Source organism: Aulostomus chinensis, chromosome 18 (genome assembly GCF_037954235.1).
Source record: "Aulostomus chinensis isolate RoL2024-O1b breed Wild chromosome 18, RoL_Achi_v1.0, whole genome shotgun sequence".
In the NCBI taxonomy this organism is placed as follows: domain Eukaryota; kingdom Metazoa; phylum Chordata; class Actinopteri; order Syngnathiformes; family Aulostomidae; genus Aulostomus; species Aulostomus chinensis.
The window spans coordinates 4,487,534-4,514,093 of NC_141337.1; the positions used below are offsets into that span (position 1 = coordinate 4,487,534).

At 46.4% G+C, this 26,560-nt stretch overlaps 3 protein-coding genes and 1 long non-coding RNA gene across 6 annotated transcripts in view; 1 reads left to right on the forward strand and 3 right to left on the reverse strand.

Annotated features, from left to right (window-relative positions):
* On the reverse strand, positions 1-8,957 carry paqr4a (progestin and adipoQ receptor family member IVa). The gene is made up of 3 exons (XM_086184534.1): positions 7,961-8,957; positions 5,145-5,363; positions 1-4,029 (listed from the first exon to the last, which is right to left on the reverse strand). Exons 1-3 carry the CDS (start codon positions 8,232-8,234, stop codon positions 3,596-3,598), a joined length of 927 nt encoding a protein of 308 aa, XP_086040660.1. The 5' UTR covers positions 8,235-8,957; the 3' UTR covers positions 1-3,595.
* On the forward strand, positions 7,571-16,482 carry LOC147244747 (perforin-1-like). Of its 2 annotated transcripts, XM_086184525.1 has the most exons (7): positions 7,571-7,700; positions 7,803-7,870; positions 11,658-11,938; positions 12,721-13,270; positions 13,390-13,528; positions 13,977-14,188; positions 14,916-16,482. In XM_086184525.1, exons 3-7 carry the CDS (start codon positions 11,887-11,889, stop codon positions 15,793-15,795), a joined length of 1,833 nt encoding a protein of 610 aa, XP_086040651.1. In that variant the 5' UTR covers positions 7,571-7,700; positions 7,803-7,870; positions 11,658-11,886; the 3' UTR covers positions 15,796-16,482. The 2 variants fall into 2 exon arrangements, with proteins under 2 accessions (XP_086040651.1, XP_086040653.1); XM_086184527.1 differs by lacking the exon at positions 7,571-7,700 and having other exon boundaries at positions 7,716-7,870.
* LOC147244748 (uncharacterized) lies at positions 14,350-16,081 on the reverse strand. The gene is made up of 3 exons (XR_015109978.1): positions 16,060-16,081; positions 15,023-15,954; positions 14,350-14,909 (listed from the first exon to the last, which is right to left on the reverse strand). It is a non-coding gene; the product is annotated as an uncharacterized LOC147244748 (long non-coding RNA).
* LOC147244749 (uncharacterized) overlaps positions 16,094-26,560 on the reverse strand; it is a 23,562-nt gene continuing 13,095 nt past the window's right edge. The window contains exons 13-26 of one of the 2 annotated variants that reach the window (XM_086184531.1): positions 23,716-23,778; positions 23,560-23,607; positions 23,398-23,451; positions 22,581-22,628; positions 22,433-22,468; positions 22,297-22,356; positions 21,942-21,986; positions 21,432-21,473; positions 21,124-21,180; positions 20,328-20,402; positions 19,501-19,533; positions 18,843-18,881; positions 18,009-18,065; positions 16,094-16,997 (exon numbers count right to left, since the gene is read on the reverse strand). In XM_086184531.1, coding sequence (XP_086040657.1) covers positions 16,993-16,997; positions 18,009-18,065; positions 18,843-18,881; positions 19,501-19,533; positions 20,328-20,402; positions 21,124-21,180; positions 21,432-21,473; positions 21,942-21,986; positions 22,297-22,356; positions 22,433-22,468; positions 22,581-22,628; positions 23,398-23,451; positions 23,560-23,607; positions 23,716-23,778 — 662 coding nt within the window. In that variant the 3' untranslated portion in view covers positions 16,094-16,992. Of the gene's footprint in view, positions 16,998-18,008; positions 18,066-18,482; positions 18,882-19,500; positions 19,534-20,327; positions 20,403-21,123; positions 21,181-21,431; positions 21,474-21,941; positions 21,987-22,296; positions 22,357-22,432; positions 22,469-22,580; positions 22,629-23,397; positions 23,452-23,559; positions 23,608-23,715; positions 23,779-26,560 lie in introns of those variants that run through there. The other variant, XM_086184530.1, reaches the window with a different exon arrangement.

The following is a 26,560-nucleotide window of genomic DNA, read 5'->3' on the forward strand; positions in this document are numbered from 1 at the left end:
TCTTTCCCATGTGACTAAAAAGTACATTTAAATGATCGAAAGCATTCTTAGTTAGCGTCACAAAAAGTCAAACAAGTCTACATTAGCACGGAAATCTACGTCAGTATTTTTCTGTGTGGTTCACATACAAATGGCTTAGCCAACACATCTTTGATGTTAATCCGAAGCACCTCGCCTGCCTCGCCTTAGCTGTCACAAAGCCTCTACATGGCAACCGATTTATCCTAGTATTTCCCTTTCTTTAATATACTGTATCAAAAATGAATCAGGGTATATTGTTTGCACTGTCTGTTTATATAATCTACATACACATATTTACATTATCTATACTGAATTTAAATATGCTTAATAATTGTAATTTACTTGGATCCAAAGCCCTTTTCAGAACAATGAACAGTGCAGTTTATCTGATGGTGATGCATCGCCTCTGACCTGATCATGATGCACCCCCGTCCACCACCCAGTAAACACATCTCCAGTGTGTGTGACGTGGCCCGTGAATGGTTACTTCGCTAACACTGTGAGACATCCACAGCTACGTTCATGCACTTTTTTTTTCCCTCCTCTTCTTCTTCATTTTCATTCAGTGGCCAGAAGTACATTAGGTTTTACATTGTGTCACGGTCATAGCAGGTGATCATCGCCGCGTCAGAGTGAGACGAACAGACATATTGTTTGTGAAACCTTCGCACGGCGGGGAAGAGGTTGCAGTCTGAGGCCGGTGTGCGTGAGAAAAGACTGGGAAATCCTTCTTTGCCTATGACTCAGTGTTAGCACAGGATGTGCAACACCTCAGACGTAGCTAATTTGGCAAGATGAAGTGGGGGTGGGTGGGTGAGGGGACTGGCAACCAGTGAGGGCGGTGGGTTGTTGGCATGGAAAACAAGTGCAGTGTCATGAAGAGTTTCTCCCTCAGGAGAAGAGATCGTGCTTCTGCCAGCTAATCGTGAGCAAAATGAAAGAACATTGCAATAGTTTCATTTCCTCAAAACTAGTAGCTGAAACACCACAGAGGACCACGAAAAAGACTGACAGAAGGGCGCAGGGGTTCATTCCTGATTAGTCAGGCCAGCTTATTAAAACAGGGCTACATGAGAGAGTGCAAATCAAGCTCAGCCCAGTCTGAGAACAAACGTCCGGCTGCAAAGCAGCAGCAGTGCATTGGGTAACGTGCCCTTCCTGTTGCATTAATTACCCTTATGATTAAACTTTATGAGGAACACTTCGGGTCAATTAGAACTCTGACACAGAGGGGCGTGTTCATTCAGGTTCTGTTGATGTTGCGGTCATCCAGTGTAACCCGACGCATCAGGCGTTCTCCCCTTTCGTCTAAGTTAGCAGCAACAATGTTCTTGGTGTTCCTGATGTTGGACCCTCACTGTTTGAGGGGTTTATATGTAGAGGACTATCAAAGGAGCTCATCTGCCGAATGCAACAAATACTGTTTTTCTCTAAGCCAGCGCAATGCATGATGGGATATAGTTCTTGTTTGGTGACAATCCCCGGCTGTGCAGGACTTTTCTCGCTGCACGGTGGGATCGTTCAAGTTAACAATACAGGGTGTTTCAAAAAAAAATCTCACTATACATTCAGACACAGCGAGGAAATGACAACATGGTGCGCAGCAAGTGATCTTTGGACACAGCCTACCAGTCGGCACTGACAAAGTGACAGGAAGTTGGGATTTGTTAGCAGGAACTGCAGTGACGTGGGAGGTCAGAGTTAGCGTCTCTGTTGCGTTTTGTGTGTGTGTGTGTGTGTGTGTGTGTGTGTGTGTGTGTGTGTGTGTGTTTATATTTACGCTGTTAACGGCCCAAGCTGTTAGCATAACATGCACAGGAAGTGATAGACTGTCACTCAAAAACAGCCAAACAATATCTCCGGCGGCGGTTGACATCCCCAATTTGAACCTTAAGGCTAAAGTGCCGATCATGACATCACGGACTCCGTCGTTCCTGTTTTTGGCTGGAACACAATGGATAAGCGGTCTCGGTCATAACACAGCCCTCGCAAAATGATGACATGATTGAATTAATTAGTTCTAAATTCAAATTAGCTGAAGGCTAAAAGGGAGTAGCCATATCGGCCAGCGCCATGCCACAGAGCAGGCTCAGTACGACTCCTCCCGGCAGCCTGGGTGCCAAATCCATCTACTGAGCCAGAGCTTTAATGCTCGGATGTTCCTTCTCTATCAAAATATGATGCACTACAGCTTTAAGAACAATTGATAGGTTTTAGGCAGATTATCCACATTATATGTGCTGAACTGCAGTCGAAATGACTTTGCCTTGCGCGTAATTGTGTGACTGTTCAAATTTGCTGAGAAACGTGCAAGAGAGCAAATTAGGGGCTCATCATGGCATCATCCAATAAATAAATTGAATTAAATAAGAGCTTTTCTCTTAGACCCTTTGGAGCTGTTTATGCAGCAGACAGACAATTATCATTACAAAAAAAGGCTAAATAAATATATTTCATGGTTATAGTGCATTGGCCTTATTTTGCCTGAATAGACTTGCAGTGTAAAACCATTTCAAGTATTCACGAACTTGCTTTCATTGTAAAACTTGGCAAATGTAAAGTGGCAACCCCTGAACTCTCAGTGCATCCTGCCGCCACGATTACGTCAAGATTCAATGTGCAAATGGCGGCATATTCGTGTAAAACATGAGAAATAAACATAACATCGAAAGCTTCTGTGGTTCTAAAATGCACATTAGCGGCGTTTCTTACAGAAGACTGACGACAACACTCAGTTAATGGAAGAATAAACAATTAGGACACGGAGTCCCATAAGCAAACAGCATCGCCGCTGAACAGCACAGTTTGTGAACGAGTGCATTTTCTTGGCTGATTAAATATGCCTGAATTTCGTTGGCAGCGGGTTCAGGTGCAGACGAAGCCGATAACACTGATTCGATGTGAGGTCCGAGCCACCTCAGGTACAAGCTGGTGCACTCAGGAATCAACCCCTCACCCATCCAGGAACACGGGCAGCGGCACACAAACAGGAAACAAACAAACAAACTCTTCTGGATCTAATGATAACATGGCAACGCGAGTGTGTGTGTGTGTGTGCGTGTGTATGAGCTGACATATGGACATGCTGCATAGGTAGCAACAGTGACATCTGAGAGGATTCGAGCTTGTGATGTGGTGTCATCACTCACTGACGTCATCAACCACATCAACTGGTGCTCAAGTTAAACTTCTATTACTAAGTAAAGGCGTTAAACTTATCAGTAAGACTTTACAGTTTTCTATACTCAGTCATCAAAATAAATAATGCAGCTTTCCTCTGTATGAGCATGAGTGCGTATGTGTGTGTGTGTGTGTGTGTGTGTGTGTGTGTGTGTGTGTGTGCGTGTGCACCCGTGCATCCATGTTTGGCTGCGTCTGTGTGTTACTTGACACATATTAGCCTGCATTCGCAGAAAGAGAGACGAAGATATGAACATTCGGAGGTGAACACATGCACTGACAACATATCGTCTCACCTCGCAGCATCAGTCCCCCTCCCTTCCCCGCGCCTCTCCAGACACCCCCTCCTCCCAGAGGTCTGTTATTCTTGTGGGGGGATGGGGGCTGCTGGGGGTCAGTCTGAGGGACAGTTGTAGCTGTTGATCCACAGCAGGTCGTCCAGAACCCCCCAGTGCAGGTAAAGAATGGAGCCCACCACCAGTACATGCATGATCTGGTGGCTGTTGCACCAGTAGTCAAAGAGTCCTGGACGAAAGCGCTCTGGGATGCGAGTGATATTGATGACCCCGCCCAGCACGGCCAGCGCATCCATGGTGAGGAAGTGTCGTAGAGAGGTGGGGCTGCCGCCTCCCAAGCCCACCCAGCGGAGCAGGAAAAAGGAAAAGCGGAACAGCGCCTGCAGACCAAAGGAACGCAACCGGCGGACGCTGCTCCGAGCCGTGACGGCGCAGTAGATGGCGTAGCTGGACAGCAGGATGTAGACGATCAGGGCCACAGTACGGATGAAGGGGTAGCACAGCAGCGTGCTGTAGAGGATGGGCAGCGCCCCTGAGACAAGAAGACACACACAGCAATGTCACTACAGACATGGACGCCTGAGTCAGCAGCAACACAGCGGTGGGACTAAACTGACGGACTCCGAGGTTGAAGCGTCTGAACTCGCCTGACACTCTTCTGTCAAAACACACGAGTCAACACGCAGCGCAGCCGGCAGGTTGAGCGCTGTGGAGTTAGTCAGCCTCACTCCCTGACACCTTGAGAGACGTGCTGGCAGTCGCGCCACGGGGTCTCCCACGCCAGAGGTCGCGAGTTGAGTCCAGGGCAGGACTGCACTTATCCACACACACCACACAGTGTCATGTGACCAGCTGCTGAATGAAGAGCTCAACTCTTGTTCAAGCATATTTTAAGCAAATCAAAAGCCAATCAAACTCCGTCTTTTCGTTGGGTGACAAACAGTCAACCTGAGGAGAGGTGATTTGAAAGTTGGGTTTGGGTTCTTCTTTCTTCTTTCTTTTGCCGCTCTCTTCCAGTTGGAAGGAAGTGAATGTGGGTCTGATATCGGGTGCAGATTTATCAATCAGAAAAACACAATAATAATATTTCCACTTTGTGTTTTAAGTGCCTGACTCGTGAGGCTGTGAGGTCTGAGACTGCAGACGAGAGCCACGTCCAACATCTGGGAGGCTTTTGTGTGACACAACAATCACGTCAGTGGGTTTGCTGCTTGAACAAAGAACCACAAGCTGGTTGCAAGGAACTGAAGAAGCACGCGGAGTCCAGCTGCACTGGAAATGTCACAGATGCACAAAAAAAGGTCATTTTTTCTTCACAAAAAAAAAAAAAGAATGAAACACTGAAAAATGGCTACCAAATTGGTCTGCACAGACCTGGGATGTCGCCACTGCCACTCATGGTTATTGTGTCTCACATCAGGCTGTGGATCTTAGTTCTGCTGGTACGGTTGAGTTGCGGCTGCAGGCGCTCAAGTACAAAAACAAATGCAATAAAATTAAGGTGCTGGTCCTTTTTTTTTTTAGGTCAGTACTCGGACGTCAAGTCAATCCTGTGTAACGCGTACAAACACACTTCCACTGCAAACTATCGACAAACAATGAAGGGACGACAGGGGAAAGAGCTGCTGAGGTTCTGAGATGACTCACCCAGCGTGTTGATCATGCAGATCCCGCACACGTCCAGTTTGAGGAGGGTGTGGTAGACAGGTTCCCCTCCCTCGTGGTTCATGAAGAGGTGATAGAGCACAGAGCCCAGCTGAGGCGACAGGCAGGCCAGGAAGTGCACCACGCCCAGCCACGTGACACTGATCTGGGACCAGGGGATGTTGAGCGGCAGCAGCACCAGGAAGCAAACCAATGGGATGCCTGCAGAGAGAAGGGGGGGCGTCATCAGAGTCTGCACATGTTGCTTCTCAAAGAACTTTACACAAACATGTCACATACCAAACAACTCCACTTTGTTTTAATGCTCTGTATATAATTACATAGTTATTACACAACAGCACATGTGAAACAGCATCCTTAGAGGAGACATGGAAGTTTCCTGGGGTGGGAGTCCAGGGAAGGACAGGAAACTACGTCTGAGGTGGCACAAAATCCATCAACGCGAGCACAGAGAAACGATACAGACGTGGTGACAGAAGCAAATGAGGGCGCCATGTTTATTGTGATGGATCACGGCGGTCCGGACGTTCCGAGGCGGTGGACGTTGCTTATGAAACGGCAGAAGGAGAATGTGTGCGCGAGGAAAAACACACGACTGGCATATTTTATTTACCACAGGAAGAACAAAACGTTAAAATGCAGCATTTTTTTAAAGTGATACTTGAGGTCAAATACTGGTGGGTTGTTGATCCTCGAGCAGGACGGAGAGGACCTGGATTATTCTGGTTATAAGGGTTTTGCTGTTGTTAGCCGTCAGTCGCTAATTATACGTGACTGGCTCCTTCTGCGTTGCGGGGTCACAAAATAGCGAAGTGACGGTGGAGAAAAAAAATGTCCTGGGGAGTTCAAGGCTCCTGTTTTAAGCACAGGAAAAGCTTTGAAGGCACAGACTTTATTTCAGGCATTTGAATGAAAACCAGCTCAAAAAAAATCCCACCGATGTGGAGGTGAAGGACCCGGATGTTCAACAGTGGGAACTGGTTTCTGGAGCTCGGGACTGGTTCCTGCGTGCAGCTCTTAGGGAAGGCCTTTCTGATCTGGTTTCTCTGAGTACTAAACTCTCTGAAACAGTAACAATTACCAGCGCCGTCTCCTCTTGTTCTCCTGGCAGTGGATCAGCAGGCCTGCGAGGCGGCTCACACACAGCTGAAACCAGCATCCATCACACGCTTAGCTTCCGCTGCCAATGTCAAGGCTTCCGTCCCAGCCAGGTGATGGAGGCAACACTTCCTAACACGTCTATTTTAAGTGCGTTATCTCTGCTCCCCCCACCCCCCCTTCACGTGTCCCGGGCCAACTGTCCACATTCAGCTGCACGCGGGGATGGACACGGCGGAGAGAGGACAGAGGACATCCTCTGAAGGCCCCCATGCGGTGATGTCAGAGAGCCGAGCGGCGGGCGGGATGTTTTGGCTCCATATGCAAAGCAGACTGGCCTGAGAGACGCGGGAGAAGTGCCGCTTCAGCCACAGCTGCTCTTCATCTTTTTTTTTCCCCCTCTCAGATTTGTGAAATTGGACTGAAGCTTATTGGATTAAACATGGCAGCCTCATATAGATGTAGCGGGTGCGCCGGAGGTCATCGCGCTCAGCTGACGTCACTTGTAAAGACTCCTGGCGCCACTTTTCTTATGGTCAGTAGTGCAGTTTATTCTGTGACTGCTGGCTGTCGCAGGGCAGCGAAATAATGCTCGCCAGGCTGAGGAAGCTGTAAAATTCTCACACACGATGACGATGGTGATGATGACGATGACGATGATGATGATGATGCAGCTCTCTGCAGCTCTGGATGTATCTAAGGGAGAGAAGACTCGTGTCCGTCTGGCGGACGTCTAATCACGTCAGAACCCTGAGCAGAAGGCAAACAGGCCGAGGCTTCAATCTCACCTCCGGCTGCACAGATTAACAAATTACTGCAATGAATTTTTTGCAAACCTACAAGAAGAACGCAGCGTTGTGTAACCACGACATGTTGGTTCAGATGGGAGAAATCCACCGCCGCCGCCGCCGACCAGTTGAGGCTTCACATTCACTGCTGGGATTCTTACAAAAGTCTCAATTAGCCTTTAGGATGGCAATGACATCACAACTGAAACGTTCCCATCCTCAACTCCAGCTGCTGCACTTTCTCCCTTTTAAAACTAATCTGTTCTTTAAACCCCCACCCCCCCCCCCCTTGAACCAGACGTTTGGAAAAAAAAAATTTAATAAATGAATTATAAATTAATACATTTTTTTAAAAAAAAGTAGGACATAATTTGTAAAACAAATTATAACTTGAACAGTTGCTAATTCATTCTAGTCTCGTTATTTCAATGAGTGACAGATGAGATCAAGCATATTTAGTTCGTCAGACAACAAACTGCTGAATTTAAGTTTCCTGTTGCTGTTTGTCAAGTCAGCGGTTCCATGAGCTGATATCGACACTGATTTGTCCACACTCAGCGATGTCGACGTGAAATATTTCATTTTGTGCACAAACTGCTTATCAGGATGTGGCATTCACGTTCTACGCCTGCCGAACAACAAATTAAACCCGGTGGGAAATCTAAAAGTTTGTTGTTGTTTTTTTTCCCCCCTTCCTCTTAAAAACACCTGGAAAAGTCTATAAATACCAAATACCGCTTTGTTTCCTCACCAGACAACAACAGATGAAGAGACGAAAGCTGATGGAGGTGCTGGTCACCGACCACACCGCGCATTCTTCAGGTAAATATACGTAGTATTTCCCATAGGTGTGTCTCCCTGTACTCGTAACTCTAGACCAAATACTTCATGTCGTGCTGCTCTCGTACTCACCGTGAGTGTAAATGTTCCCGAGCTCGTTGTGCAGGTAGAACAGGCTCCGGATGCAGTCCTGCACCGAGGAAATGGGCCGGTACCCGGTTAAGACGTATTTATTAAACTGAAGATGTGGAGGTGAACTCGCCCAGTCCAGCAGCCTGGGTCCGTTTAAAAATGCCATGGCAAAGAGGACGGTTAAAAGGACCCCGCCAAAGAAGTAGAAGACGGACTGTACACCTATATACAGGTTCAGTAGGATTATTGCAACCAAAACCTTATGGGATACCATATTAAGGGGCTCCGTGTTGTGCTGTTAGCCGCCTAGCTCGCCGCTAGCACGCTCAAGTCTGTCAGCACTAGCCGGCGACGGTGGCTCCGCGCCGGCGCTGCTCGCTCTGGACCGCCGGTACCTGTGTCAGCGTCATCCGCAGGGCTGGAGACACACACGGCCAGCCACGTACATGATGCTGCGAGCGCCCGACGGTCAGTACATCTGGCATCTAAAGAATGTCTGTGTAGCACCGACGAGCAGAATCCTCCTCGTCATGTTAGAGCCACTTCCTCATGGAGTTAGCATCAGGGTGCAGCGGCGGGTCCCTGGCGGGGATGCTGAGAGAGTCCATCCAGCTCCGGGTGATGCTGCTTGGTCCGGCCGGGTCAGGTGCTTGGTTGAGGACTAGCAGGTCATCATTTACCGGGATTCACGTGCTCATCTCGGAGGCTTCACGATGCTGTTACAATCAAGAGTTCCGTGATTCTGGAGCCGAGATTTAAGAGGGCAGGACTGCGGGCTAGCAAAGCCGGGCTACCGCCATCCTGTGACCGGGAATAGAGAGGCTGATATCATGGCCGACTGACTCCGAACACACACGGTGCGGTCCGCGGGGTGTAGATTCAGTGTCCTCGGCAGCGGGTCTCCTCTTATTTTCCCCATTTTTGTTGACCGATTGTACTCCTTGAATGCAGTTTTCCCCGGCGGCCTTAGGTACTCCGCACCGCCTCAACACTGCTGTCAAGCTGCTCCAGATTAACCCAAAGGCACTTCCGGTTCTTAATTTCAAAATAAAAGAGCAGCACGCGCGATGTTGTGGCCGTAGCTCGAAACACCGGTGGACAGTAAATCGATAGACATATTGTTTTTGTTGTTGTTACATTTTGTTTTTGAGAATCTGTTCTTGACTGGATTACTCATCTACACGAGAGGTCATAATCACAAAAAAACGATAACGTTATTTTCACAAATATATTTGGAACTTTTTGAAAATTATTTCCGGTTTGCAAGGAAATCTTACTTATAATTAAAAAAAAAATACAACAACCCTAAATTCATTTAAGAGGTACTAAATGTGTTAAAGGAACTCCAGTTCTGTAACAACAGTTCTAAGAAATGGATCCTACCAGGGATTTGTGACCAGAACACGGCTGGTCGACATGGACATAAAAAAAATAAAAAATAAAATAAAAAACACAGAATTTGTAACACCTTGGAGTTACAGCAGGTTAGACTCTTGAGCTCTTTATTCTGATATATATATATATATATATATATAAATAAAAATGAAAATGAAAATACCAGATGAACCTTTCAAATGCTGTAAGGGAATTTTTTTTGCAAGGTTTTAATCAAAGATGTTGGACTGCAAATAATCAATCTTAATTCAATTTCATGATTGGAAAAAAAACAACAATTTGCAGCATGTGAGAAACAAGGCTCCTCTACAAAACTTGATAAGTGATGTCTATAATAATAATAATAATAATAATAATAATAATAATTTCTATCAAGCTTTCCAAAGACCCGAGGCTGTTTTCAAGAGATGTTAGGATTGTCATCGTGGTGTGATTACGTAACAAATTTGCTTTTAACCAAATTACACAAACCGATAGACACACATCTGGGGCTTTGGGTCGTTGGGGACTTGGGGCCCTGGGGCAGCTGCTCAAATAACCTGCATGACAATACATTTGTGCCTTTCAAAAGGATTTTAAAGACCAACTTTGACTTAGAGCGAGACTTTTATTTCGAAAGCATTGGTTTTTTTTGTTTCCGGTGTAGTCCTGGTGGACTGGAAGAAGCTTGACCTGCTTCACAGTGCTCGTCAAACGAGATGCCATCGCTCCCGGAGCTACAGTTGCCTTTAAAACAGCTGGAAATATTGCAATTATTACCTGAACTCATACGAATAATAAATCCTGTAATAGAAATAGTAAACATGGAAATTATCTACTTAGTAAACATTTATAAAGATTTTTTTATAGTTACAGCAATAAAAGCATCCTTTGAAATATAAATGAAACCATGTAAAACAAACAAACAAGATCAGCTTGTCAAGACTCCTGTGGGTTCAATGCTTTGAAAACCGTGTAAAATGGATTCGGTTTAAATTTCCATCTCCATCCTCGTGGATTGTACCAAGTTGCATGTGACATTTTCATTATGGAGGAAAACAGACGCAGCAAAGAATTCAATGTGGCGTGGCTGCCGGGAAAAGGAAATGACATTATTAATTTTAAAATGTAAAAAAAAAAATAAAAAAAACCTCTAAGAATAAGTGTTCTCATTACTAACAGGAACTGAAGGAAGGCCGTCAGGACAGTGAAGGGAACACCACATAAAACCTGACCATGGAGGTGAAAATCAACCAACCATGACTCAAAAAAGTACACAAGAAGTCAATGAAAGGGTCATAGCACAAACAGGGTTGTGCACAAGTATGACCATGACAATAAAATGCTACACCAATGAGTAAAATAGAGGGACATGTGGAAATAAATAGCTAATAATTAAGTAGATCAGATTCAACTGAAAGCCCAAATAAAGAGTTTTGCTTCTCTTGTGCATGACGCAAAGACGGCATCTCTAGAAACGCCATGTAAAAGCAACTAAAAAAACAAACCAACAATGACGTGAATTGAACAGCTCGGGTTCGTTTGGTGCGCTCGGCGCTCGATAGGGAACGTGATGTTGTCACCACCCCGCCAGTCCCGTGGGAACCGGCCTGATAGGACAAATAAAGAGTTTCCCAGGAGCACCTGAAGGCAGCGGGTGACGCAGTGTAATCTCCTAATGGGACTGTTGAGGATGAATCACTCCACCTCCACCTCTCACCTCTCTGCTGCTGCTGGTGATGGTGACGAAGATGATGATGATGGTCGGACCTTACCGCGTGTCACCCGCCGCCTCAGCCTCTGGAGGACGAACAAGGTCCCTCTTACCGCCGACTCGCTCACCACCAGTCACATGTCCTACATGTTTAGAACAAACACACGTTTTTAAAGTCACATCCCTTCATATTTCGTCGGTTTCTCTGCAACGATCACATTTATTTCCAGTCCACGCATCAATCGCCTTCAGGTGGGTTCTCGTCACCTCAAGTCTTGCTGAGCCTAAGCGACTACAGGGAAGGTGCGACCCCACCAGTTGACACCTCACCCTGACTCATTCTGACTCAGTGTTTCCCTCCACCTTTGCAGTGACCTGCAATTGTAACATAAACGCCACGAGTCCCCGGATGATTCCCCCAAGGTGTGATTGAAGGTCCCGGTTTCGTGCTCAATTAGATTCGTTTTCTTCGCGTCTGCACCGGGAGCGGATTCTCTCCCAGGAACGCTAGATTAATGATGTTTGCATTAAGTTACACATTTACCAGGTGGCTTGATTGATTTTTGATGATCCTGGGGGGAGTGTGTGACAGTTTGAGGTCTTCCCCAGAACAGCCGCACCACGCCGCCACTTCAGAGAAATGATGGGTTTGTGGTCTCAGCTTCGTGACTGCCTGGAAGGCCAGCCCGGCTTCCATGTAGCTGAGTCAGTCTGCGGACCACCAGCTCCTCGCCCACTCAGCGGGGCGTCTGATCGACCCGACAAGCCACGCGACTGTTTCCTTTCCTCTCTGAAGACCACTGCCCCCTCACCACCTCCCACCCCGCCTGACTCTTAAATGCAAAGCACTTCAACTGTTGCCCGCAGTTTCACACAAGCGGCGAGAGCAGGTGAGTCGGTGCCGAGGGGCATGCATATATATATATATATATATATATATATATATATATATATATATATATATATATATATATATATATATTTCTGTAAACGATGTGAACGATTTTTTTGGGGGGGGGGGTGATTTACTGAATAACAGATTTCATTCGCCAGCGCCGCGGGGGAGCCGCGTCTCCTGCGTGGCAACCGAAACGACCTTGAATCCGATGTGGCGTCTCGCTCTCTCAGGTGGTTTGTAACGTTTTAGACGAGCCGCGTTCACGTCTCAGCGATGGGGATTTGTTGAGAGTAAAAAGCTCACATCCTCCGGTAGTGGGGAAGATTTAAAGCCGTGCCTGAAAGTTCACTTGTCAAAATTAGAAGTTTCCCCTCAAAGTAGCACAAAGCCTTGGTGCTCCTCTTGGGGGGGGTCGTCACACCCCTGTACGTGTCTGTTTGAGTGGAGTGAAACCAGATTTGAACTTCATTTTTTTTCTGTGTGAAGCCTCCTTTCATCAGCCTCCACCACAGAGCGACATGTTGCTTCTACTGGCAGTTTTTAATTGTAGTTTCTCCAAATACTTCCAGGGCGTGGACAGGATTCAGTAGTTATTTCTTTTCTGGATACCTCAGTGACACAGTACAATGCTGGTTCTTGTAAAAAAAACAACAACAAAAAAAAAAAAACAAAGAAAAGACCAAAACAAAACATTAAGTGTTGTGTCTTAATCTCTTTACATTTGTGGATTTCAAAAAAAGGCCCAAAAGAAGATTAAAAATGCTTCTTTTGCAGATCGGAGCCTTGTCAACATGTCTCTGCTGAGTATCTGCGTGTGTGCCGGCCTCCTGTTGTCCCTCCCCCCCGCGACACGTCAGTTCTGCTCAAAAGGGACCCCGAAAAACTGTCAAGAAGCTGAATTTGCTCCAGGTTCCACTCTGGCTGGGGAGGGCTTTGATATCACCAGACTGGAGCGCAAGGGAGCGTTCGTTCTTGACATGAATCAGTGGATGAAGAAAGATAAAACCTGCACCCTGTGCGTCAACCCTTTTCTGGAGAACAGGAAAGAGAAGCTCCCCTTAGCCGTAGAGGACTGGAGGCCCAGTCAGCTGTGCAAGATGAAGGTGAGGAGTTCGCTCCACCGCTCCAGCGAGTCCCTCGTCAGCTCGTCCTCGTCTGCGGTCGAGAACAACTGGGGGCTCAACCTAGATGTGAATGTAGGCGCTAGAGGAGGGTCGCTGATGCTGGCCGGCACCACGTCTAAACTGGCTGAGTACTCCATGGAGAAGACAAAGAACGACAAGTACAGCTTTGCCAGCCAGAGCTTGTCCTGCGCCTACTACAGGTGACAAGACTGAGGCTCTTACAAACCTCTCCATTCAAAAATTCTGTCGCACACTTTTTTTTTTTTTTTAAACAGCAGACTGTCTTTTCTTGTTTTGTTGGTTTGTCTTGTGGAAACAGTTACAGGTTGTCCCAGAGTCCCATATTGCACAGGGACTTTAAGAAATTAGTGACGCAGCTCCCCAAAATCTACACCCCCCAGAACAAACAAAGGTTCTACAGACTGATGGACATCTTTGGCACACATTACATCACCAAGGTGAGCCGAAACTCCAGCTCGATCATTTCCGCCGGCAGGCGGTTCAAAGAGACGCCTCCCCCAGGTAGTTGGACGACTTCAGGTACTCACAAATAGGCGTCTCGAGCTGACAAAGACACGTTTTCCCTCCTGCGTCACACCTTCATGACCGGAGGATGCAGGAAGAGCCAGCCACGTCCACGTCCACTCACCACAGCGGATGACTGAGCCGGCGGCTGGATAACAAAAAAAAACCAGCGTGGTTTATTCCAACTAATGTTCTTGAGCCATCGGTCGGTCGCTGTTGGCCTCACGTTTGTAATACGTGGCTGGCTCTTTCTGCCTCCTGGAGTCAAGGAAGTCACGCGGGAGGTGGAAAAAAAAAAATCCCGTATCGATGCATTTGTGGGTACTTGAAAAGGAAGAGAACATTGTTGGGTGTTACATTGTTTTACCTGTGTTACTGCAGGTGAAAGTAGGAGGATACGTTCACTCAGTGACCAGCATCCAGCAATGCCAGGCCAGCCTTCAGGGCTTGTCAACGGAGGAGGTGGGGATGTGTCTGGAGGTGGAGGCCAACGCCAACTTCAAAGCTACGGTGAAAACTGAAATGAAACGCTGCAAGAAGGATTCTGAGAGGACGGAGAGTAAAGCATCCTTCTCCAGCCTCTTCAGCGACAGGTACCACCAGAACGCTAAAAAACAAGACTGCTTAAACTCGTTTACTTGCTGCCCCTTTAAGGCGACGTGTAAACGTTTCCCCCGGAACCTTTTTTCTTTTTTCTTGTTTGATATAAAAATGCAGCCCCACTTTTACACACTCAAGTGTGAACCTGTGAGTCCTTGGAGCTTTGTAAATCACTACACTAGTTTTTAGGCTCACATTTTATCTCTGTATACTCGTTTTCACGTCAACAAGGATGAATGTAAGATGTTTGGCCTTTAAAAAAAAAAAAAAGTGTCTTTTTGATATAATTAAAAAAAAAAATCTTTTAAACATCAGCAAGTGAACAGGATGCATTTCAAAAGTGGATCCATATTCTGAAATTGAGTTATGTGAATGCAACAGTTTTGACTTGTTGTACAGTGACAAAGTAAAATTCTACTCAAAATAGAGTTGACACAATGAGTAAAAAAATAGACACACAAACGCACATTTGTGTATAAAATAGTATTTTGAAGGAAACTTTGATGGCAGCAGTTGAGCTTCATCTTTTTAACTGAAGCAGTTTGATCATATCCAGCGTTGCAATGTAACGCAGTATTAATTGTGAGGTTTACTCCTCGCCGCTGCGCCACGTCTCTGTTCACTTGTCTGCTTCGACTTGACAAACAGTCAATTCAGAAGGATTTTCTCCTGCTTCAGAAAAGCCAGACCGCCTCAGCACACGGACTCTCCTCTCTGCAGGTTTACAGAAATCAGGGGGGGTCAGACAACCGAGCCAGACCTTCTCTTCTCTGCTGACAAAAACCCAGCAGCCTATAAGGAATGGCTGGACACGCTACCACACAAACCTGACATCATCTCGTATTCCCTGGAATCGCTGCACGAGTTACTGCCAGAGAACACCCCGGTCCGGAAGAACCTGCGCGCGGCCATCAGCCATTACATCCTGGAGAAAGGTGTGTGGAGGAACTGCAGCAGCGGCTGTCAGGCCGGCATCAAGAGCAGCCCCAGACATCCCTGCGTCTGCCAGTGCCGCAACGACCCCGCTGTGAACCTGGACTGCTGCCCGACCCGTCGAGGCATGGCGCGGGTCATCATTACCGTACAACGGGCCTCTGGTCTTTGGGGAGACCACACCACTGCCACAGATGGCTACGTGAAGGTGTTTTTCAACAAACAGCTGGCCCAACGTTCTCCCGTCATCGCCAACAACAACAACCCTCACTGGGCCATGACCATTGACTTGGGTAGCCACGATCTCTCGATGGGAAACAAAGTCCGATTCGAGGTGTGGGACCAGGACAGTGACTGGGACGATGACCTGCTGGGACAGTGCGAGGTGGCTTTGTCTGCAGGGGTGAAGGAGAATCTCTGTATTCTCCAACATGGCCGGCTGTTCTACAAATGGGAGGTGAGATGCGCTCCGAGCCTGGGAGGAGAGCTCTGCATGGACTACCAACCCTCGCCTATGAGTCCAAGCCTGAAGTCGCTGTACGTGTCCCGTCACGCACATCCTGTCCCAAAGTCCGTGCTGTTAAAGATGGGCGTGTTTGAGAACGAAACCAGTCCTCAGAGGAACCGGAGTTACACTGCCGGGAGCCACGAGCATGATGTGGTGTAGCGGCCGTCATAGCGAGAGGTCACCACGAGCAGGAGATTCGCGGAAGTGAAATTGGCAGCTTTAAATACTTATAAAATAAGCAAACGAAGAATTAAAGCGTCCCCGCATGCAGTAAATCTCCAAAAAAATGAAAGTAGAAACTTGGCAGGACAGAGGAGCCTTGAGTAGAGAGGGAGAGAGAAGGAATCGATTGATGGATCAGCGGAAACACTGTTAGGAGACAAGTTGTTTCCTCAGTGGAAAAGAGCTGTCTGTCAGACTCACCTGACCCGCTGCTTAAATCGCGTTGTTCTGAGCTGCAGGTGCAGCCGATCCTTAAAGGGAGCGCGGAAGCCCTGGGATTGGGTTCACCTGTGTCCCACCCAAAACACGCCTCAGACTAATTTAGGACAACAGATTATTTCCCATTTAAATGATTTCAATGCACTAAACCAGGCACCTTTGACCTTCAGATCACTTCAACCATCTCAAACTTCAACTTTGTGTTGATTCTGTAACAGAAACTGGTTGTGGGAACGATGAAGCTCGTCTGATGGTTTCACTTATTTGATGCATCGAATGCAAGTTTGATTCCGACGGGTTTCTTTCCTCGTACTTCTTCACGTCATACGTTTTTAACGATTATTCGCTTTTGTGATAAATCACGCCGTGCTTTCAGCTTGAATGCCTACTCGAAATAAAAGCAGATTGTGGTAACTGCTGTTTTGAATTTGTTGTTTCATGTTGTTTCATTTTGATCCGGCTGCTGGTGTTCTCTTGTGTGCGCCCCATCTCGAGAGAGGAAGTGGTAGAGTTTCCGGTGTGCAGACAAGAGGAGAAAATGTTTGAAGTTCACCTCACGCAGAAGGTTTCGACTCACTCCACGCATATTCTGCAGGATTGAAACAACGAATTCATCTTTTTTTTCATATTTATTTTTTTTTTTAAACATAGAAACAATTTTCTTGTACTTATTATCTATTTACGTTCACCACCGGTCTTCCAGCACCGACAAAAGACCGATGGGGCACATGAGAGCTTGAACCAACGAGACAGACAGACGGGTGTAATAAACCTCCAGGAAGAGGGAGGCAAAAACAAAAACAGACAACACATCAGAGGAAAACAGAGTCAAACACACACACAGAGGCCTCTAAAACACATTAAACTGAACACTCGATGGAAACGATCCACTTGAGGACGTTAGGGTCGCTCGAATTAGCCTGAAAAAGACAAGAGGGAGAGCAGGAGAAACGCTGGCGACACCGCAAACATGAAGCTATAGATCAGTATAATATAATATAATATAATATAATATAATATAATATAATATAATCAGAGAGAGGGGACACTGCCATGTAACCACCACACTTGGAAGAAGCCAAAAGAAAAAGATGGCTGATCTCAGTCAGATGTTCTGTCAGACTCTCTTCTGAACTTCTGAACCTCGACATGATTCAACTTCCTGCCTTCTTCCTCAGAGGAGTCACATGATGTTTTAAGTTGGTGTTTTTGTAAGAATACCTTTTTTTTTTTTGCATAACAGCAGCAGGACCAAACGACCATTTTTAGGGGCTTCAAATGATCTCATGACGGTGGTCCGGACCCACAGCAGCTGTGCCGGCTGCGTGCGCTACACCCTGAGGCTCAGGGGCTGTTTATTTCTCTTTTGCTCTTCCTTGACTCGTTCCTGAACAACTGGTGGCGTTGAGAACTCCAAGCTAGCATTCATCACCTGAAAGCATCACGCTGAGCTTTGAGTTTCTGCTCTCAGTCTACTCCGATCGCAGCGGGTGTTCGGAGCCGTCAGGAGGATGGTTCTCACCAGGCGGCGATCATCAAAATGACGCCTCAATTGCAAGTTTAAGCTAAAATGCTCCCAGACGCTGCCTTGAACATGGTCAATATTTCAAATAAAGAGACAGAAATACGTATAACGAGCAAACATAATAGGGTCTTCGCCAGAAGGTACCCTATAAAAATTAGTTCAGATGGAGAGGAGTTTTGTTTTAAGGACTGGAGCTATGAAATATCTTCTTTCTGAGGATGAACTGAGCAGCTCTGCAAAGGACAAGTATGAGATAAATGAGGTGGGGTTTTTTTTTAGTGTGAATCTTGCAAAGCCACTCTAACAGAGTCTCGTCCTGTGGAGAGGAGCCCTGTAGGTTGTCTTTATTGATTCGATCCTCTTTTACCTGGACCTTTAGGCCTCAACTTCCTTCCTTCCTTCTCACCTTTGTACCCAGCTCCAAGGGCCCCGTTCCCTCCTCCATATTTGCCGGCTTGCTCACCTGCAAGGACAGGGCAGCAGGAGCAAAACGGTTAAGCTGAAGTAGTTTAAATCTTACTGGAAAGGTTTCTTTTTTAATTCTTTATTTGTTCATCGGCAACATCAGCTCAGTATGGAGGCTCTGTGCGCGAGGACTCCAAGGCTATGGTGTGGGACGTTGTCCTGTACATGTTTCAACTATAAAGCAGTGGACAAATGTTTGGGTGTCACAGAAGCCCAGAGAAACGAATCGTTCCTACTGAACTTTGATGGATCGGGTCTAAAAACATCTCGCAGAGCCACACAATTCAACTGATTACCCATATCCAAGTTAGCGTAGGGCTAACCGGAGCTAGCAGATGAGCTGAAGCCAGTTACGGGTGTTCAGCATGAATCCTCCGAGTTGCCGTACACACAGACTCTCTCCACTCAGAGAGATTTGCCTGACGAGAAGCGATGAGCCTAAAGAGCTTCGTGAGAACCGGTTCAGCGAGAGCTTGAACGCAAGAAACGTTCCGACAATGACGCACTCAAGCTTTAAGTACACGGTCAAAGCATGTTAAATGTTTCCAAAGAGTCCAAAAAAAAAACCAAACAAACAAAACGATGCCAACAAATTATGGGAAAATAACATTTGTCGAAAACGGTTACGAGCTCCAGCCTATTATTCTGTTCATTTCTGTGAGACGGCACAGCTCCTCCTTGCAAATGATGTTTAGTGGAAGAGGATTCATGAGGTCACAGAGACAGGAGACAGGGTGAGAGCTGTTCAGCAAGGAGGAAGTCTGCGTTTTCTTACCCAAAGCTTCTGGAGCCGCAGCGAGCTGTGCGCCGTAGCCTTACAAAACACAGACACACACAAATACATTTGGGTTATGTGGTTTTTCTTCTTGTTGCCAGTCACAGAGACAATTTTTTTTCCCAACTTTGCTCCCAAAAATTCATTTGATTGATTGGGTTGGAAAAAAAAAAAAATATGGGGGAAAACGTCACGAGTACATCAGCAGAATTTGGACACCCCCCCCCCCCCTCTCAAAAAACAAGGACTCAATCGTTCCTCTCATTAAACATGATGTATAGAAAGGTCGGATCTGTGGTGCTGGGTCTCACAGGCATTCAAAAAAACAAAAAATTTAAAAAAAAAACATGATTATTCCCCCGCGGGACCCTCAAGGAACCCACTTTGAGAACCCTGTTCCAGAACATACCTCTGGGGACGTTCTAACAGCAGCAATGGCGTTAAAAAAAAAAAAAAAATGAGCGCAGAGGAAAGAAGATGATAGTTTTATTTCAAACCCTTCTGTGCAGTTTGCCTTTTTTTAAACTTTTATAACAGTGATAAACACCAACTGACCCCTTGGTCTTGATTATATTCTTTTATCACGTCGTTAGAGAGAGCGCTCACTGTTGTGTGACAGGAAGTGTGCGTTTAGGCGAGAGAGTGCACAAGAAGCTACCTGTTTGCTGGGTTCCATATCCAGCCACGGCCCCTGGAACAGGACAGGAAACGAGTGAGAAGGAATTCCATTTGCTTTCCTTTGCTTCAACTTCCTTGGTCTTAACCTCATAATTGGTCTGTAAGGATCAGAGCTGGTCTCAGGTCTCAGGTCTGACCCCGGGCCTGGACCTGAGGCTGGCCCTGAACCTGTGGCGTCTTCCATACGTTCTTTTGTGAATCCTAAATTCGCTGTTGGAATATTTACTGATAGTAAAGCTGTCGCTAACGGCGCCAGCGCTGTCCCGATGCATCGCTGCATTCAGACTGCGTGAAGGCCACATTGTGCCGGATGTTCCAACGAGGTGTTACTGGTAGTGCCATTACTAGTATGACTGGTGAGGGCGGGGGGGACTCAGATGTTCTGGGGGAGCGACTCAACCTCATCCCACAGCCAACCTTGCACATCTGTTAAAGGCGTCCATGAAAGCGTCCGGCGTCTCTGAGTCTCCAGCTTGTTTCTTGTGTCTGACGAATTCCTTCATCACACAAAGTTCCTCTACAACAATGAGACGTCACCACAGGCAGAAAAACAGCAGCCTGAGACCACAGCACTTGAGGCAGCTTGACCTCAGACAACAAACAAACGCCCCTGAAGAAACTCCACGCTAACTGCTCATTGTCTGATTCACCTTCCGCCTCTTTTCAGGTCATCTTCTCTCATCTGGCTTTGTTGTTTCACACCCTCATCGAGTTAAACAAAAACTAACACCTAAACCCCCACCCTCAACAGAACGTTTTTTCCACTGCGTGCAGATTCTCACACCTCACACAACCACCAACTCTCACCGTGTTTGCTGCCAGCTTTGGTGCCTTCGCCGTTGAGGCTGAGGTGCTGAGCACCATAGGGGTAACCGCCATCACCTGAGGGGAGGGCCAATCACAAAGAAAAGAGAAATTCAAAAAATAAATTATGATAAAAATGCATCATTGAAATGATTATTATCATTATTATTATTATTATTATTATTATTATTATTATTCCCCAATTTTTTGGGTGAAATATTCCAAATCGAGTTCCACCCTGATCAAATACACGTTTTCCGAATTTTCAACCCTTTAAATGCAACTTTACGTGGCACCAATGTTCTTTATCGTTAAAAAAAAAAAAAAAAAAGTAACATAATATCTTGCAGCATTATAAAATACAGTGACACTGCCCGCTAGTGTGGATCAGACAAATGACACGTGTCTGTTTCGCGGCGCCAACAGGCTCAGTATGAGGGGAAAACAGCGAAACTGTAACGCTGAGTCCAGTTGTCAGGAATAAAAAGGCCGTGTGAAAGAGCGTATAAACTGAAGTTATAATGTGTTTCAGTGGGACTCTGTTACTCTTGAGTGTACCTGTTACAGCCGAGGCTGAACCCGCAGCATTGAGATGCAAATGCACGGCAAAAAAAAAAAGAGTTGTTGGGGTTTTTTTTTTTTGCATGAAAACAATAAAAAATAATTACATATCAAGAGTGAGAAGCGGTAAAAAAAAAAAAAAAAAAAAGTGAAAAAAGTCATAATTACAGAGACGATGGTGGTGTTTAAACAGCTCGTATGTAAGTGGGATTAATGAGGTTGTCTGGGCCTGACGTACCTTCCATTCCAGTAGGAATCACGGGAGCTCCAGCGTAAGGCACCTGGGCTGCTCCTCCTACAGCAGAAGAACATCAGACAGGTAAACACACCTCTTTTCTCCCTCAGCACAGCAACATGTGGTGGGTCAGAGGGGCAATGAGCAGCCATTAGTCTTTTTCTGAGAAGATGCTTCAGTAAGGGACCGACACACGAGGAGGAGCAGCTCTGTGCTGTTCTCTCATCCGAGGCCGACTCGTCCACGGAACGCCACATCGACACGGACCTTGCAGCGAGACAGAGGGATGAGGTCACATCAGCCATGCTCACCATATTTACTACCAGCTGGTTCCAGTCCTGCACCCATAGCTCCTAAAAGAAGACGAGAGGCGCTTCAGAGACGCGCTTTCAAACTTCACAGCAATTACACATTCGATTAGAGAGGACTGTCCCCTCCAGTTTAGTTTGACTTAACACCATGTGGCTGAAATATTTGACTTTTTAGCTCCTTCAAAAACCATAATCTTTTCCTAACAAAGAGCTTTTTATGCCACACACCAGTTGAAAATTTTCCAACTGGGAACAGGAAAAAATTCTGACTTTCGAAAGTGACAGTCAAGCAGTGAAAATGCTACAAATACTGTTTACATGTAAATGTATTCTGGTTTGGTTTGGGTTTTTCTTCCCCTCCATCCAGTCCTCAGCAGTTCAGTTCAGCTACAGAGCTCCCACCTGAGCAGAGGACACGCTGACACCCCCCCCCCCCCCCCCCCCCCATGGATGACTCCCCTCTTACAACCCCGCTTCTATGAATCCGAATTATCCGTTTACATCTCTCACCGTAGGCTCCCTGGGGCTGGCCGGTGTAACCTCCCGTACTGAGGGCTGAAAGTTCAGAATGACAGCAAGAAACTTGATCCATTAACTTGCACGTTTAAAATCAAAACATCACAAACAACATCACAACAAAAGCAACTGCACGAGCTTGAAGTCAGAAACCGCCAGATTCAACTGGATACTTTCAGTAAATAAGAGACACCCAGTGGATATAAATCACCCAGCACCCCCACCCCCCTCCCACTAACAGGCTCTTATTTTGTAGGTTTGTCAAACCTAGCAGGTTAAGCAGCTATGTTAGTTGATGCCATCAACTTAGTTTGGGTTTCAGCAGGTTATAACTCCTAAAAACTGTTACCTTCGATCTTCCCTGCTTTGTTCTCAGCACCACCCGCTAACTCTGCAGGGTAACCAAGCCCTGCAACATAGTTCTAATTACTTTAACAGTTAGCTTTCAAGATGTCACTCCTTTTGTTCGCTTAAACGGGACTCACCAGCTCCGTGACCATCGCCGTAACCATTCCCATAACCTGTCAAGAGGAGAATCAGTGTGTTACTTTAAAACTTAGAGCAGATTTTTCTTTTTTTTTTTAAAGTATGACATGCAAAAGATTCCCATGAGCCCAGGCTAAACCTGCTTACCGTAGCCGTTGCCTCCCATAGCACCCAGGTAAGCTCCGTCACCATAGCCTGAGAGAAGAAGACACAGAAGAAAAGGCATTGGTGTTTATTTCCATGCAGTCGTTTCCACGCAAGGATGGATGGGGTTAACTAGAACGCAGTGAGCAGGTTGTGATTCCAAGTTAAGAAAACTATTCATGAATCTGTGTGTGATGACTGTTTTTTTGTTTTTTGTTTTTTAAATCAGATTTGAAGGCCAATGCGGGATTACGTCAGTTTCCGGGGAAGAAACACCGAAAAAAAAACTGCACCAAAAAAACAAAACAAAAACCCCAACACCTTTAAAATAACAACTTCTAGCTCACCTAAATCCACTTCCATGCAAGCCGCGATGCGTTCTCGCACATCTGTGTGCAGCTGCAGACCGTGGACATGCGCGTGCTTCCAGACATACCTCAGTCAGGGGGTTTGCATACGTTTCAACAGAGCTCCTTTGTTTACTTTGGTCCTTATTAGGCAGTCAAACATAACATTTACATTTTTTGTCACTTTTTCTTGTCTAGATAAACAGAAAAAACAAAGGAGCTCTTCTTCTTCCAGTCCACACGTGTGGAAAACGTATGCAGACGTCTGACTGAGGTATGTCTGGAAGCATGTGCATGTCGGCAGCTCTTTGAACAGATGTGTTTGCTCCCCCCCCCCCCCCCCCCCGCCACCACCACCACCATTTGTTCATCTCCAGTTCCCCTGCAGAGTCATCGATTGCATCTAAGCGGGTAGTATTGCCACGGCAACCACTAACGAAGAAGCAAAGAGAGGAATTATTTCACAGCCTCACCATTTGGCATCCCTGCTACACCTTGTGGATAACCGCCTTGCCCAAGAGCAGCTGCTGGGATTTATTTGACAGAGTTTGATTTAGCGGTTAGCACGTAGTTCAAAAGTAGAAAAGAAAACAGTGCATACTTCCTCAATCAAAAGCCAAAATGTGCATGCTCACCCCCAAGTTTGCCGGCAGCTCCACCCAAATATGCTCCCTGTCCCAAACCTGTGGGTAGCGCATGGAAATCCTTTAACCACAGGTGGTGTAAAGCTACATCAGCATCTCCTCATGCTAACGAGGACGGATGACGATACTGTGAGTGCCCGCTGTTACCTGGTCCATAACCCCCAGGGCCCAAGTTTGCTCCCAGATAGTTTCCTGCTCCACCAATGTATCCTGCGGAGGGAAAGGAAACACAGACAATGAAGATCGACGGAAACATTTGGGCAGATCAGAGTGGAAAATTAAGTTGAAGTCTATGATCAGCCGGGGGATGTCACCTCCCTCCAAATTAAGTCGTTTTCATGATCAAAATAAAATATGGCTGCTAGCGACTGACCACTTGCTCTACTGCTCAGGCGACTAAAAGCCCGAAAACATCTCGTCGCAGAGACAAAATTGAAAGACCAAGATCGAAATGAACACTGCTAGAACTCAAGAGGCATCATAATCTCTCTGCTCTTCCAGAACTACGCATACTTAATGTCACATTCACCGCACCGTCACAAATCAGTCAGCTGCTTCAGTACCGTGGACAGCACCACGGCTTCAACACAGAGCAGCCATCGATTCGAACCCCGTCACACCAGCGTTTATCTGCTAGAACTCGACATCGTCTGCTCCACAGGGAATTTGGCAAGGCTAAAAGTGATGGTTGCGTGGCACAACGATCCAACAACAGCCAATCCTCGGCTAAACCGACGGAAAACACATCCAAAAACACTGCACTTACACAACTGCACCGTCCGGGTTTAAAAGCAGTAAAAAAAAGGTGCAGATGCACTCGGAATAAGCAGATCGCGTGACTAAAATCCACCACCACCACCACCACCACCACCACCTCCTGCTCTCCCACCCAACCTGATGGACGAGTTGTTCAATCTGTTTGGAACACAAACATCGGTGCGGGGCAGATGGACAGATGCTGCATGGCAAAACTTGCACATGCATAGAACACGGATCACCAGTGGAGGGGAAAATACGTTTTTAATCTAATTTTGGGTTGGAGCGACCAAACTTTTAATCCCCCCCTCCCTTTTTCCCCAAGATTTGACTGGTATACCTCTTGTTATAAAATCAGGCTCCCAGGATCTTGCAGAGGTGAAAAGCTGGTTGCAGGACTATAAGAGCTTCTTTCTAACTTCAAACTCCCAAAATCTTGTTGTTTTTTTTGTTTTGTTTTTAGGTCTTCAGCTGAGAGCTCAAGGCTTTGATGTATAAAAGAGCCAGAGTGACCCTTAGAAAGCTTGATATTTCTGGATTACTTCAGCCAAAATTGTTTGGCCAACCAGCCAAAAGCTATCAAACAACGAAAGCAAACGCATGGATGATTTGCACAGAATACAATCGAGGAAAATGGTTCCTTCGCCGCGCAGTAAATGAGGAATAATTCATCACAAGTCCAAATGAAAACACCATTTTGCAAAGACAATGAAGACCAAACCAAGACAACATTACTAAACAAGGCGAAAAGTTACCCAACGGATGGAAGGAGGACTTTAGGAGGAAAATTTTGCATGGATGTCAAGACTGGACCATGAGAATGAGCCCCGGGAACCTTCAATGTAAAACGACATGAACATGAAGAAAAAGACAAAGCTTTGCTCTGACCTGTAGCCTGGTCATTGCTGCCAGACTGCTGGGAGATACTGAGAGCCTTTGGCTTATGTTGGAGTGGGGGTTTTGCTTCCTGACCATCAGCATTCAAGCTTTCAACTTCCTGCGCTCCTGCTGAGGGAATGCCTAACCCTGCACCTGGGATCAGCAGTATGCTGCTCCGTGCTGCTTGTGTTTGATTATAGTTTTGGACAGCCCCGTGGGTTTTAAGTTCATTTGGGTCTTTGGCTTTGATGCCCAGTCTCTCCTCTACATCAGATAAATGCATTTGCGGTCTTTGACCCTGTAGAAGTCGATATGTTAGGGGCGTTGCGTGGCCAAGATGTTTGCGGTCAACATGAGGCACCAAACGTTGAGTCCTCTCTGCCTCCAAACCCTCATGGTTGTGGACACCGGGTCCGTGTGAGGGATCGTGATAGGACCCACAGTTTTGGGCTTTCTGACTTTGCTGAATAGACGAATCATAGTCTCTGGCATTGTGTACTTGAGAGGAAGGAAGGCCTGGGTTTCTTACGCCATCTTCATCAACAGGCAGATCCCGTCTTGCGCCTCCAGTCGCCAGTGGGGCTCCATGGCCGTCAGTGCTCTTCCCTTTTAATAATTTAGACTCGTATGTTTTTCCTTTTCCTGCTGGTGAAACGGTCAAACCAAGACTGCGTTGCTCGAGTGTCGGATATAAGTTTTTGACTTCTATTCCAAAAGGTCTAACACCAGGTGTGGGGCCACGCATGCTGTGTCCCCTCACACTGGGAATTTCAGGTCCATGAGTTCTGTCTCCCAGTAAACGACTATGTTCTCTGCTCTTCGTTCTCTTCAAATCCTGAAGCGCTCAGCCCACTGTAGTAGTCACCAAGCCTCCCACATGTGCTGCACCTGGCGGGGAAATATCATCATGCCTTTCTTGGTGGCAAAAAGTGTGTCAGCAGCACACTGGTGACCAGCAGCAAAGATGTATAATTCAAGACAAGTTGCTAAAATATTTGATGTGTGCATCAGAGCATCAAACGCAAGACAGCACATCACACTTGGAGGGAACGGAGGAGAACGTCAAGACTGGACTCAAATGACAGAAAATCCATGATGGCAAGAAATTAGCCCCGCTTTGAAAGCACAAAATCATCACCATAATTCCACACAGAGGCAACACACAACTAAAGCAACACAAGGAGAATGAAAAACAACACAGCAACAAGATACCGCTGTCAGGAACAACACACCACCTGACGCAGGCATCACGGCGTGTAAAGATACCGCTTGAAAAAAACACTGATGAGATGAGTTCAGACACGAACTACAGCAGAAAACAAAAAAGAAAAAGGTAGATATCTGCAAGCAGGCTGAC

Excerpts from the sequence above, each read along its gene's own strand:
- paqr4a (XM_086184534.1), bottom strand. The coding sequence starts at position 8,234 with ATGGTATCCCATAAGGTTTTGGTTGCAATAATCCTACTGAACCTGTAT. Across the intron at positions 5,364-7,960 it reads CGGGAACATTTACACTCACG|GCATCCCATTGGTTTGCTTC; the intron begins GTGAGTACGAGA and ends TTCTCTCTGCAG. Across the intron at positions 4,030-5,144 it reads CTGCATGATCAACACGCTGG|GGGCGCTGCCCATCCTCTAC; the intron begins GTGAGTCATCTC and ends TTCTTGTCTCAG.
- LOC147244747 (XM_086184525.1), top strand. The coding sequence starts at position 11,887 with ATGCAAAGCACTTCAACTGTTGCCCGCAGTTTCACACAAGCGGCGAGA. Across the intron at positions 11,939-12,720 it reads CACACAAGCGGCGAGAGCAG|ATCGGAGCCTTGTCAACATG; the intron begins GTGAGTCGGTGC and ends CTTCTTTTGCAG. Across the intron at positions 13,529-13,976 it reads GCACACATTACATCACCAAG|GTGAAAGTAGGAGGATACGT; the intron begins GTGAGCCGAAAC and ends GTGTTACTGCAG.